Source organism: Maniola jurtina, chromosome 17, assembly GCF_905333055.1.
Source record: "Maniola jurtina chromosome 17, ilManJurt1.1, whole genome shotgun sequence".
Taxonomy (NCBI): Eukaryota; Metazoa; Arthropoda; class Insecta; order Lepidoptera; family Nymphalidae; genus Maniola; species Maniola jurtina.
Window position 1 is genome coordinate 5,049,425 of NC_060045.1, and position 14,622 is coordinate 5,064,046.

At 36.8% G+C, this 14,622-nt stretch overlaps 1 protein-coding gene across 2 annotated transcripts in view; it reads left to right on the forward strand.

Moving 5' to 3' along the window:
* The first annotated feature begins 1,818 nt into the window (after positions 1 to 1,818).
* Positions 1,819 to 14,622, forward strand: part of LOC123873761 (protein brunelleschi) — a 33,923-nt gene continuing 21,119 nt past the window's right edge. Inside the window, exons 1-14 of one of the 2 annotated variants that reach the window (XM_045918779.1) lie at positions 1,819 to 2,277; positions 2,783 to 2,873; positions 3,613 to 3,840; positions 4,684 to 4,982; positions 6,019 to 6,195; positions 6,985 to 7,605; positions 8,209 to 8,373; positions 8,646 to 8,806; positions 9,441 to 9,678; positions 10,339 to 10,832; positions 11,358 to 11,662; positions 12,801 to 12,882; positions 13,438 to 13,562; positions 14,408 to 14,577. In XM_045918779.1, coding sequence (XP_045774735.1) covers positions 2,088 to 2,277; positions 2,783 to 2,873; positions 3,613 to 3,840; positions 4,684 to 4,982; positions 6,019 to 6,195; positions 6,985 to 7,605; positions 8,209 to 8,373; positions 8,646 to 8,806; positions 9,441 to 9,678; positions 10,339 to 10,832; positions 11,358 to 11,662; positions 12,801 to 12,882; positions 13,438 to 13,562; positions 14,408 to 14,577 — 3,346 coding nt within the window. In that variant the 5' untranslated portion in view covers positions 1,819 to 2,087. The remainder of the gene's footprint in view (positions 2,278 to 2,782; positions 2,874 to 3,612; positions 3,841 to 4,683; positions 4,983 to 6,018; positions 6,196 to 6,984; positions 7,606 to 8,208; positions 8,374 to 8,645; positions 8,807 to 9,440; positions 9,679 to 10,338; positions 10,833 to 11,357; positions 11,663 to 12,800; positions 12,883 to 13,437; positions 13,563 to 14,407; positions 14,578 to 14,622) is intronic. The other variant, XM_045918778.1, reaches the window with a different exon arrangement.

The window sequence follows — 14,622 nt, forward strand, 5'->3', positions numbered from 1 at the left end:
ACGATTTAATGTAAGAGCCGAAAAATATGCAGCGCAAACAGCAGTCGGGAGTTTTTATTTTTTACTATTTAACTTATTGAATTACTTGTTAACTTTTTCGTACCGGTAGCACTCTAGAATTAAACTGCGAATTCAAATTGCGGGTATCTCGGCGAGATGCAACGTGAAAAGTGGATGGTTGAGCGGTTTTTACCTAATTCGATAAAAAGTTGACTAAATAAATTGGTTGAAATTTTAGCATTAGTATTTACCGCCTTTATTTCATCAGTTATATACATACAGCACGTGTATTTTTGTTAGGAAAACTGTAAATAAAACAATACACACGAATATCACATTCACAAAAATTAAAACTAAAACTCGTCGAGCTAGCTACCTTGCCTTACCCAAAACTAGAACAATTTATGGCAGAAAAACCCCTACCTATGAAGGAGCTAAACTGTACAACAAAATACCTGCACACATAAAAAAAATGTACACTCATTCAATCCATTTAAAACTGAATAATTAGCTGCTCACATTATGAGTAATGCGAATTACTTCGGCAAATGCGCTGAATGAGTACTTCATTAAATGGCGAATATTTTCTCATGTAAATGACCTTATTTTTTTTTTAAGAGAATACGTCTTTAAACCTAAACCTTTATTTGACGGTCAGATATGCCACAAATTATAGTTACATTTTTAGCTTCAGCTATCACTCAAACCATTCACTCTATCCACGAGCGTATAATGACCACCTATCATAACCCGCGTGCCCTAATACTAATTTCATAACCTCAAACAGGGTGTTAGCAATAATAACCTTTCACGGTCATCTCATCAGTAGAGGTTACAAACACGATCAACCTCATTACACTATGCATCAATATCATTAAAAACGGGATTAAAATTTGAAATGGAATAATGGATGGATCATACCTCAGTTATTACGCATAGAAGTTGAGGGTAGGTTGCCATCGGGCGTAGAAACCATGCACGCTGCAGATGAATGTACCTCCGGTTCAAAACTCTTCTAAGGACCTTCCGGGCCCCAGAAGTGGACGATCTTCATTGTCGCTTGATTTTTACACGGTGATTCGTTTCCCTCTTGCGGAGGAACAAAGTAGCCGGCATGTATTTGCCGAATCGTTAATTGGCGCGATTATGCATCATAACTTTCTTTATTAATCCCACTTCTGAGATGAAACAGTGGGTTTAAATAAAAAGAGCAAATCAGTATAATCGCACTAATTTATTTTATCACTTCACTCAACACACTAATAATTACTCTCATATATTTGTTACTAATACACTTATTTACTTATTACACATTTATTACACACTTATTGCACTTATTTACACAAACCGGCAGTATTTCAGCTTATAATGCGTACGATACAATAATAATCCTAAAAATGAGCTCGCATGGCTTTATATGGCGTTATCCCCACCGAAGGCATTCGGCAGTTGTTGCTGAGTGGCGCTCGGCTGTCAATGGCGCTGGCGTTGGCGTTCAATGGCCGCTAGGCTATGATTGGCCGGCGTTTGGCTCGGCTTGACTCGGATAGTCTGGTTGGCGTTGGCGCGTTGCGATTGGCTGAGGCGGTGTGGCGTTACACTAAGGTACCATTAACGGTGTACCTACCTATTAGACACACTAAACTAAAAACCTTGCTAAAAACTTGCAAAAACAGTGTTGCCAATTTAACAACTTTGTCGCTAGATCTGAATAGACCAAAGAGTATGTAACTGTATGTAATCACAGTGTGTTAGACTGGTAGGTATATAGTGATCTGTGGTGTGTTACAAAGAGTATGTAATCACTGGTAATCACTATCACATCACTAATCACCTTGTGTTTGACACTTTTGGACACTTGCTACAAATTACAAAAATAAAAATATTTACATAATTTCTCTTCAATTCAATTTTAAATTTCTACGAATATTTTAGTGACTTGAAGAAGTGTACTAAAATAATATCTCTCAAGTTCTTAAAGTGCTATAGAACTACCCATATTTTTAACAGTAAACGTGTAGTGATTGAATGTTAAATGGCTGGCACACTTGCGAGTTTCACGTAGTAAATCATCTAATGTGATATCAATGCGCTCTTCAGTGAGCTACATACTGTCTCACGCGCCCGGAGAGTCTGTGATGTCGCACCCGGACTACGCGCAGCACGCCCAGCACCACGCTTGCTTGTTGGTGCTCGTCAAAGGGATTGGGGGCGTGCTGAAAAATTTCAACAAGCTCTGGGAGCGGATACAGCGTATCAATAATGTTAAGGTCACTGGTTAGTATTCTGATTACTTCGTAATCAATTACTGTAGTTTTTCTTCAAACATGATTAAAGCAATAGGAAGTGAAGGCTCAGCACCCTTTCTGTACTCTGTAAGAGTTGTAATTGCCAGCAGGTGCACATTTCTCTGGGAGAGTAAAAAAGTTTCTGTTATAGTATACAGCTATAGTATATAAATAAGAGCTTATTGTTCCTGCTTTTATAACACAAAAGGTACAATACCTTTTGAAACCAATGTTACAATGCTTATGACGCTCTAATGAGGATTTACAGTTCAGCTGCAGTAGAAACCATACATTAGTGGTTTACATTTTTTATTTTGGTTTGGTTTATTTTACACAACAGTGTTTTATTTTTTTTGCTTGTAACACTTAGCAAAGTGTCTTGGCTTTAAAAATTGTTGCTGCTTGAAATAAACTTACATTTAATAATTTACGTATGTAAATCATAACTGCTGTAAAACTGTCTTAATACAATTATGGATTATCTCCACTTTCAGATTCATCAGGTCAAGTGAGGGACATCTGGGTTAGATATGTCAGAGAGTACCCTGTTGAAAATAATGACTGGGGAGACTTTCAAACTCATAGGTAAGTTCAACAAAAACTGAAAATAATAATGTGAAAAATGTACTGGTTTATTGTGATTCTATATTCATTACTAGCCACCTGCCCGAGCTTTGTACGTGTAGCTTATTACAATTTTCATAGGGATCTCTAATTAAAAAAAATATAGCCTATGTCCCTCAGGAATAATGAAGCTTTACTTTGATCTATTGGTGAAAGATTTTCAAAATTGGTTCAATAGTTCCGAAAGTACTTTGTACAAACAAACTTACAAACTTTACTTCTTTATAATATTAGTATAGACTAGCTAATGCTGGGGACTTCCTTTGCATGGATTTAGGTCTATAGAAATCCTGTGGGAATCCTTTGATTTTCCAGGATAAAGTTTGACATATGTCAATCCATGCAAAAAATCACGAAGATATGTTGCTCTGTTGCAACGTTATTGAATTATAAACCAACAAACACACACTTTCGCATTTATAATATGGCTAGTGATGCATTGAGATTAATTTTTAGTGATCATACGAAATGTTTACTATGTTCATACTACATTTTCTTTTGACTAATTGGGATGTCATAATGCTAATGTTATCCTATCAATAATTACCGCCAGCGGCTTCAGTCCCATGGGAATTCTCCAAAATCTGGCCTTATTACTTGTCTACATCTACATAACCTCTGTAAAACCTCAAACCTCTGTAAAATTTCAAATTAATAAGAATAAGCTGCTTTGTTTACAATATTTTTTTTACATTTTTAGGAGACTACTTGGCCTTATAACAGTGAGTAAATTCTCAAATCAAGTAGAACTGAATGAAGTATGTCGGGTGCACGAATCACTCAAAGTGAAGTACTCCAACACTCTATATGACTCGCGAGCATTTATGTTTGGTCCTGGCAGCAATCTTAAAAAGCCAGAGCAAGAGCCTGAAGGCTATAGTGTATTTGAAGATGATAAGGCGAAAGAAAAAACTAATTTGAGTGACAAGTAAGATTACTGTACAGTATTTAATATATCTTTTATTTTGTGATATTATTTGATAGAAAAAAATCTGAATTTCATAGAAATCTAAGGCCACAATAATTATACCTGTTAGTTTTACTCACCTAAATCTACTATATAAAAATAAGTCGGGTTTTCCTTCCTGACGCTATAACTCCATAACGCACGAACCGATTTCCACGGTTTTGCATTCGTTGGAAAGGTCTCGGGCTCCGTGTGGTTTATAGCAAAGAAAATTCAGGAAAAATTTCAACAGAAAAGCGTGAAAATCTTTTTTCATAGCATGTACTACAAACCAAGTGGCGAAACGGAGTTCGCCGGGTTTGCTAGTAGTGTATGTAAATTAACTTACAAAAAAATTACTAATGTAAACACTCTTATAAGTCTATTGTATATTACAACTTATGTAAGTATGTGAGTTAAACTTACAAGTGTAATGATGGCTTAGTTAAAAAAAAAACTACAAGTGTTTTTATTTATGGAAAAGTTACCTTTCAAATTCCAGATTATAGATAAGCTTTTGAGCTAATTCTAAAAAACACCCAAAATGTTGAATTGGCTTCTAAATCTTTATTGTTTTTTATTTTTTATCTTGGTCATTGTTGATGATTTTGACTTTTTTTATGATGAATGATTTTTGAATCCTGTTGTGCGCAATCTCAAAATTAAAATGACAGGTCTAAATATGTTGTTATCCTTGTCATATGGCTCCCTGCAAAAAAGAATAGCACTAGATTTAGACATGGTCTATTCAGTTCAGAGATTGTGTACAATAGACTTAGCCACACCATTGTTTCTCTAAATCTAAATTCCATAATATTTTCTCAGGATATCTCTACCTAGTGAGCAAGCAGACAGCCTTTCATCATCTGAAAGTTTCCCAAGATCTTTGTCATCTAATGCATCATATTCAGTTCAAGAGGAAAACTTCACCACTCCTTCAAACTTCAAAACCCATGCACTGTTCTATGGGGAGAATGACCCAGTGCCAGATTTAGAGCAGCATGTTGCAGATCTTATCAATTCTTTGTTTTGGGTAGTAGAGTCCAAAAGATTAGAGAGGTCAAAGGAAAAATTAGAAAAAGTATCTTTGCTGGTTGCACCATTTGAGAAAAGAGATTTTGTTGGTAAGTATTTCTTTGTAGTGCCCCTCTAAGCCAGAGTTGATGAATATTTATTTGAACAGATAATTACTATAAATTTATGTGCTAATTTTAGATTCTTACCTGGCCACTTTTTATTTATAAATTCTTATGCCTCATTATTTTCATATAATAGGTCAATTTTTAAGATTTCGAAAGAATCTAGTAACTATCAATAAACTACATTCACTCACAGCACTATTTATACTATTAACTGACATTCATTAATCATCATGATATTTTTTGCTATGAATTTTACTTTATTAGTATAAAAGTCGGTGTTTTTTAAAACTTTTTCCAACTAGGTTACAGTTTTATACCTTTGCTCTTTTACATGGGAGTTTTATTTAGGTGCTGTTATTATCAGTTGGAAGAACCAACCTCCATGCAGAATTGTTAATATTATCATGTAGATAGAATAAACATTTTCTATAAACCTCATATGGATTAAAGGTATACCATTAATAAAGCTTAAGCCATCTATCTATAAGGCATATTGGTGTCAATCCCGAGGCCACTGTCCACCTTCGACGGCGAGAGACTGAGTGGACTGTATTGGGTGTTAATTTCGAATTTGGAAGGTGTCCACGCGGGTCAAAGGGCACATGAAGGATACAAGGACTCGTGCACTAACCTCGACAGTCGGAAGGCAGGAACAAGCACGCACAAGCACTCGCAGTCCCTCGCACAGGCACAATTCACTTCACGGGACACTCCAGGGGCGTATCTCAGACGAACAGCGGCGATCGCATATCCACCATCTTGGGTTGAATGAACACGAGGACGCGACTCAATTGTCGTACGTGCGTCTCGCGGAGCGTGCATGACATACTGGCGTCATAAAGACGCGAACATCGTGGCGTTGCAGTTAACACCACGAAGATAGGCGAAAGTGCACGAAGGGAGAATGGAGGGTAGTTAGGAAATAAATGTGAAACACCTTATCACTTTACGTTAATCAATAAATAGCCAATAGGTGGCGCCACCACATATATAGCATCAAAAAATTTGTAATTTTCAGGCCTCGACATGGAATCTCGCAACAATAAAAAGCGGTGCATGGGCCGCGTCACCAAAAACCTGGCTGATTTGACATTGCAGGCTGGTCTTGTAGTGGAAGCCCTCAGTTTGTACCACTCTGCTGCAGAAATACTTAAGTCCGTTACCGATTGGCTATGGCTTGCGGCTGCCAAGGAAGGTTCGAAAATTTTAATTAATTTTTAACCCCCGACCCAAACAGTGTTATAAGTTTGACGTGTGTAACTGTCTGTGGCATCGTAGCTCCTAAACTAATGAACCGATTTTAATTTAGTTTTTTTTTGTTTAAAAAGGTAGCTTGATCGAGAGTGTTCTTAGCTATAAGTAATCCAATAAAATCGGTTCAGCCGTTTAAAAGTTATCAGCTCTTTTTTAGTTACTGTAACCTTCACTTGTTGGGGGTGTTATAAATTTTTAATTTACACTTGTGTTTATATTGTGTTCAAAAAACTGACTTATTTTATTGCTGCTAATGCTTGCTAATCAAGGCCTGTTAACCACCCAAATCGCCTAGCAGCGCAGTTGACATTGCCGCAGTCGATTCATTGATTACAGAGAAGACATACCCGGCTGTGTTTGTTGTGGGCTCTTCTCAGACTTGGGCGCGTTTGGAACCCTCGTAGATTTAGTTTTAAGTTTACGTAATTAATTTTATCACCACTGTATCATACAAATATAACAATTCTGACCATCAAAAGGAGTACAATAAATAGTACTACCTACCTACTTTGAATAAATGATTTTGACTTTGACATGTTTACTAGATATACCTGTAGCTGAGACACAGCTAAACACTACACAAGATTATACAAAAATATGATTTGGTAACATTAACAACCTTTATTAAGTGTGTTGTAGATAGATTTTTTAAATACAAGTTCAATAATATTATGTTGCTTTAACACAACTTGACTAAAAAGCCGAAGTAAAGTTGAGTATTTGTTTTCAGGACATTGTGCAACATCTGCGATCCTCTTATATCCAAATCTCAGAAATCCAATGCCTTTGCAACGCAATGCAAGTTTACAGGAAAGTTCAACCAACAAAACGAAACCTCTGTCTCTCTACCAACCGTTACCAAAGTTTAAACTCCATTCATCCCCATTACGAGCATCAAAACCTTCCAGCCCAATAAATCCACCGAGCGAGTTAACTCCTTCGTCATCCGAAAGTGTCGAAACATCTTCAAGACAATCCGAAACAGATAATGCCGATTCTGAATCGCTAGCATCCTCAAGTGATGTTGACTATCACAGCCAAAAATCCTATTTAAGCCCTGATCTCCCGTCCATACCAAGACAGCCATCCCAAATCAATAACCAATACCTTCTAAATGGCGAAGAAATAGCCGAAAAATACCGGAAGGCAATCATACATTACAGCAAATACCAGAACGCGGGTATCATTGAAACGGAGGCTTGTTTCAAGGCCGCCAGGATCGCGGTCGAACAAAACAATAGTTTGCACGCGTCTGGTTTTCTGCAGAATGTTATATTCATTAACTTGACTTTGAGCGAACAGGAGAAGATTCAGAGATTTGACACACTCGCTGAACTGTATAAAGAGATAGGTAAGATTTATCTGTAGCTACTTTGTATCATCCAAGATGGCCATAGGCCAAACCATTTATAGATTAAAACTTTTTACCTAATATAATAGCATTACAGAGTTACTTCCTGAAGATATAATTCATGTTCGCTTACGGTTTACGCAAAGTAAACGCAATAAAAAAAAATTCCGACGAATTGAGAACATCCTCCTTTCTGAAGTCGGTTAAAAATAAAAATTGCATAGAAATTGTAAATCATTACATCAAATACATTTGACAAATCAAGTTTCATCTTATACAATTTGATCTTGTACTTAGGCTCAAATCTATTGCACATACTTTGACTTTGCTTAGATCTAAAACAGTTAAAACGAAACTGAGTTATGTAGAGACGCAAATCTGCCTCATAAATTCATCTTAAGTCTCTCAAAGTCAAAATACGCTGTATCAGCCAAAATTAAAATACCAAATCAATCTATCTGTAATCTGTAGATAAGTTATAATACTATACAAGTTTAACAAATAACAACATTGCAAAGTAACTTATCGACAGATTACAAATGGGATGGGTATTAATTTTGGTTGTTAAACTGTCAGCCTAGATATTCGTATTTTATACTGTAGGTTTTCTCCGTAAAGCCGCATTTTGTCAGCGGCTTGCGGCGACGCGGCACGTGAGCGCCAATAACCCCAACCCCGACTGGCAAAGATGCTACTATCTCATGTTGCACAGCTTCCCGGGGCACAAGCTTAGCCTTGACCCCAACTACGTCATACAGCATCAAGTTGGTGAGATTGTTTTTAGTATTTTATTTCTTTTGTTTCCTAACAACAAACTTTGTATAACTTTGAAATAATTAAGGCCTAGTGCAGATAATATAATTAATCAGCCCGAATAAAAAATACTTCCGCTACTTGCATACATCCACTAAGAAAGAGTTTTTGAAAATTCAACCCCCAAGGAGATAAAATAAGGGTTTGAAATTTGTGTAGCGCATTTATAAACTATTATTCAAATAATTATAAAGATGTTAAAATGCTTGGTCTTCTTAACACTCAAGGTTGGCCACAACTACAAATTCAGCTATTAGACGAGCTAGTCGTAGCGGCTCGCAGGATGGGCCACCCGGCGCTCGCGACTAGACACAAGACGTTCCTGCTGCAGACCATGTGGCCGCATCTATCGCGGAAGGACCAAAAAGATATGGCCATACAATTGCAGGTAAACATGGAAATGGCAGGTTTGATTTTCTCAAATTAATGTAATTCACTAAAGCATGGTGTATATAAAAGTGAATTCTTTGGAAATTAAATGCATAGTTAATAAGTCCTGATAGTAATCATAATAATTAATCGTAGTCTAATATAAATTCTATCTGAAGAACTGAGTGGCTTTCTTAGTTCAAAGTTGATATAATGCGGGACATATTCCTGACAGTTTTCAACGATAATGAATAATGGAAATTCAGTACGCGTTTAGGGCTTGCAGAATTCTGCTCAATTTCTATGTCCATGGTCTAAGAACAAGTTTTTTTTCGTAGCCTTTTTCTCCTAATATAGCAAACTTTTGTACTTTTAGAATTATAGGAACACATTTCAAAATTTTATTATTGTAGAGACCCATTTTGAAAATTTTAGATCTTTACGTTGGGTCAAAACATCCTTAGATGATCATCTTATCCGGTATCACTTGAGCGCATTTTTACATAATTGCACAAGTTTTGAAACACTGTCAGTTTTTGGTAAGAATCTAATGTCAAAATGTAACAGTATGAAAAATTTTACTAAATCATTTTAAGTGCCCTAGCCTGAGCCTTTAATTCTGAAGGTGCGATATTGTTGCAAAACTTTGACAGGCTCTCTCAGCTCAATGCGAAGGTGGCCCAGTCCCCCTAGTGCTCGAAACAGGCGAAGTGATCCCACCAGCCAACCTCACCTACGTACCAAGCTGCTCATACTTCAGCCCGCGCCCCTTACCGCCCGCGAGAACGCCGCATCTGATCAAATGCAAGGCCAATCAGGGGCCCTTTATATTCACCCCCATACACTTTGGAAGCCTAGAGAGGAAAACTAAAAAGGACGAAGGAAAAATGGGTAAGGATTTCAATAAAAAGGCTGATTCCTTAATATTTTACATTATACATATTTTTGACATAAATAAACTTCACTAAGCATCCTGTGTAAACGGCACGAGCAGCATGAGCTGGGATACTTGCGTACGTGTACATTCGCCCACTCACTCTGTAAAGGATTGGTGTCTATGCGGCAGACTGTATGAAGACACGTAGAGACAGATGAAAGAGAGTTTGACGTGATATGACATATGAGTACTGCGCATTTAAGGCATTCATGCCTTTAGTTTTTTGCCGAGAACTGTACTTATAATATTATAAAATGCGAAAGTGTGTCTGGCCCATTTGTTCAACTCATTGTGTACAGAGATAGCTTGTATCTCAGGAACAGACATAGGCTACTTTTTATCCAGGATAATTAAACAGTTCCCACAGGATTTAAAGAAAAATCTAAGTCCACGTTGATGAATTCGCGAACATCGTCTATTTATTACAGGGATAGCTAGCATCCCGAAAATGGATATAGGCTATGTTTTATCCCAGAAAATTAGAGTTCCGACGCGATTTAAAAAAAACCGAAATCTACGTGGACGAAATCGCGGCCTTGTCGCAGCCATATATGATTTGCCTATAAATGCATATTCTTTTTAATAATATTTAGTAATACCATTTTTTTTTTCAGAATATCTTTGGGTGGAGGACGACATATGCGAAGTCCAAATGAAATTGACGAATCCTTTGCCATTCGAGCTGAAAGTGTCTAACATGCGTCTTTTAACTTCTGGCGTTGTCTTCGAATCCATCCCCGAAACAATTATCCTCCCCCCAGATTCCCCAACCACTGTCAACCTTCACGGGACGCCCAAAGAAATAGGTGAACTGCAAATATTGGGGTACTCTACCCATACTTTAGGTGTCAAATCGAATTGTAGACTTAAAAATATGCCAACGCCTCATAGATTTCCTGCTTCTTTCTCAATCGAAGTCATTCCAAGCCTCCCAACTATCACTATAGAAACCACTTTATCCCTTTCTGGTAACATAAACCTGTCTAATCCGGAAATATCTGGGAGTATTACTAACATTTCCCTTTATAATGGAGAAAGCACTGAATGTACAATAAAGATCACCAATACCAGTAGTGTTCCTATTGAATATCTAGATTTATCTATTCAGGTAAGCATTGTTTAGGACAAGTTTTTAATAAGGACTTCTTTTATGTAGAGTTTACATTGCTTAAATTTTTTCAGGCATATTTTAAGAAATATTAAATTTTTTTGATCCATTTACACAGTTTTTCACAGCAGTTTAAAAAAAGCAAATATTAGGATTTTGTTCATCTCTTTAAATATTGATTAAAAATTTTGATAGCTCTATTGCACTTTCTATATTTACCGTGCATAGTAAGTAACTTAACAATTCCATAATTGGATTTGGCATTACAAGAAAAAGACAATGTACCTGGCGGGGAAGATTGCACATCGGACTTTAGAAAAAGATAACGGTACCGTAGAACGTTGTCTCTGTCGTTGAGATAGATAAAACGTCACACAGATATACAGAGACGACGCTCTACAAAGTCGAAATCTCTTTCTTGATCTTTCCTGCCGGGTACTGTAACTACTAAAATATGTACTTTTATTTATTTAATTAATTAAAGTAACGAAGTTCAATGGTCGACAGTAACATTTTTTTTTACAGTCAAACATGGATAGTCAACTGCAATCCAAAGTATTCCAATGGTCAAATGAGGAAATTCAATCCCAATTACCGATCAAGCCAAATGAAGTAGCGACTATATTGATGAAGTTATACGGAGAAGCCGATTTCTTAGACTTGGGCGGTGTTGGGGAGAACATATTCCCTAATAGTCTGACGTCAAATTATCCTTCACGAGTGGGATCGCCGGTACCGAACGCGCAAACATCTTTGCCGACCCAAAGTTCTAACCCACAAAACTCTTTGAGCAGTGGACTTATGGTAAACCGGACGTCTGGCAGTTTTAGGTAGGTATTGGTGCTAATTCTTCTGTTGTACACAACCTCTAAACTAAAACTAAAATAGCAGGTGTAAACCTATTGCTATCCTTTTCATAATGTACTCTACAGAAAAAGATAGCAATAGATTCAGGCCTGTTGGTTTAGAGATTGTGCATGATTAGAATCAGCCAGTTAATGGCATACAAACCGTTATCATGTTTCCTGCCACATATAACTTAAGTACCTTCAAGGTCAGAGCGAATAGGCAAGCACCTCCAACTAAGACGTCATCATAGCTTTCCTTAATTGTCGTCAAGCGCAAGCCTATCCTGTAATAAAATTTAAAATACAATACTAATGTATTTAAAATTTAAATATAATTACTATAATAGTACAGAAATATATGTACACTCTCTCTCACACGGACACACACACATACACACACATACACACAAACACACACAAACACATGCACTCATGTTGTAAATCACCTATTGCTACTACTTTACTGAAAAGCTTCTGTTATAATTTATAATTACTTATAAGTAAATTGTAATCCAATATTATAATCCCATTTGGCCTTATTTTTATATGTAGTCTAAAATGTAAAATTATATTAGTTGTGACGCTGTTGATTACAAATAAATGAATAAAATAAAATAAAAAAATAAAGGATTTTGAGCAGTTCCAAAAAAATGTTTAAACTGTCACAGATGAAGTCGTAGTTTAAATAAAACGTTTGGAAGTTTTAGGTAACATTTAAATTTGTTTGTTAATATGATATAAGTTTTGTAACTCCAAATCTTATATCATTTTACTATATTTTAACTGACTTTGGAGAGGTTCTCAATCAATCACACTTCACACTATCACACTAATATTATAAAGGCGAAAGTTTGTATGTGTGTGTGTGTGTGTGTGTGTGTGTGTGTGTGTGTGTGTGTATGTTTGTTACTCCTTCACGCAAAAACTACTGGACGGATTTGGCTGAAATTTGAAATGAAGATAGATAATATCCTGGATTAGCACATAGGCTACTTTTTATCCCGGAAAATGAAAGAGTTCCCACGGGATTTCGAAAAACCTACATCCACGCGGGCGAAGTCGCGGGCATCGGCTAGTAATAAATAATAATCAATGTTTAAGTATGTTCATTTTATTTTAGGTCTACAAATTCGCAGGCTACTAGTTGGTCAGCGCCTATCTCAATAATGCCACCATCTCGAGGTCGGCAAATTGAAGCACAGGTACAATTTTTCTATAAGCGTTTTCACACACCCGATTTCATTATTGGATGATTTAGATACATAGTAGGTTTTTGTAAAATAGATGAAACATGAACCGTCTTTCAAACTACCCAGGACATTACGCTAATTTGTGTGCACATAAAACTAGATTTACTTAGATTTGCAAGTAAAATTATGTCCCCCTTTTCTAAAACGAACCTAACTTGACAGTTCCTTAACCCAGTGTTTTTGAATAGTATAATTTAGCTTCATTTCGTGAACACACTGATTAGAACCATTACTACCCATATAAATCCGAAAGTGTGTTTGTTGGTTTGTCCATCAAACACGCCGCAACGGAGCTTCTTGGCTTCTGGAGCGAGTTTGGATGGCTGCAATGGCAACTTGGGCAGGGAGAGCACCGCACGCTCAATATATGGACGGAATTATAATAAAGATAGAACGAAGAATCTCCACGGGGATGAAGTCGCGGGCACCAGCTAGTTCTCATATAATTTTACTGCACAACCAATATTTATCGTGAGGCACTATATGTGAACTTCATATAATTTTCAGCTTTTGATAAGGTACTCAGGTGGCGTGGACAAAGAGATGCACTGTCGACAGTCCACTCTTCAAATGAATCTCGAACTGTTACCGAGTGTATCCATCACGCACTGGGATGTTTTGCCGGCGGAAATGTGAGAATTAATTAAATAATATATTTTCAATCGTAGCAGTAAAACAATAGCGCTCCTGTCGGATAGAGGTTGAAAATTTTGGCTGAGGTTACTTCATAACCTCGCCAAATGTGAACCTAATCCTTTTTGATACCTACTTATTTATTTATTTTATTTTACAAGGAAAACTTACAGCTTACAGGAAAAAGTAAATAGATAAGAACAGAAGTAAATTTAAGCTAATAACAAGTTTTAGAATTTACATGAGAAAAACAAAATACTTGACTAGGGGAAGAGAGAGAGAGAAATTAGAAGAAAAGTTATCATTGAAAAGAGTTTACCGTTAGGTCCCATTTGAATTTAGTGAAGATCAGATGAATATTTCTTTGATGCTATATAGACTTTTAGCGGTAAACGTGAGACCTGAACCCCTGCCTACTACATTTGCGCCTGTGTCGTACAACGAGCGCCGAGGACCGCTTTTTTGGCTTTTCCAGTACATTTATTGCGTAATCTTTTTTGCGCACTGTACAATGACAAGTCTAATCTTACCGTGCACGGCTTTCATTGTGCTTAATACGAGATTTCAAATTTCATCAACGTTGTCGTGGAAACACTTTAGCCTTAAAGTAAAATGGACATTAACTACCTTACTGTAAAGCTCAAGTTCGTCCATACATTTACAGCCAACGTTACAAGTGGAAACTTTCCGAAATTAAAATCGTTGGCACTGAATTTGGACTTAATATCAAGGATCTTTAGGTCAATTTATCTATAACAGTGTTTCAACGCTTGAATTCAATCAACGTCGGTCATATGTCTCATACTAAGTATACAGTCAGTCAGTTACGTTCTCTTTATTACAGTCCAAGTCAGCTGTACCTAGTACTAGACATAACTAATCTCACGAACGAAGAAATGGATTTCCATTACGCGTCGAGCAAACACGTCCTCATCGAGAGTAAGGAGTCGCGGCGAATACCCGTGCCACTTGACCGGTGCCCGTTTACTGTCGCGCACACTAAAATTGAGGATGGTAAGTGCTTGTCTTACTCATTACTACAAACGAATTGTTGTTAGA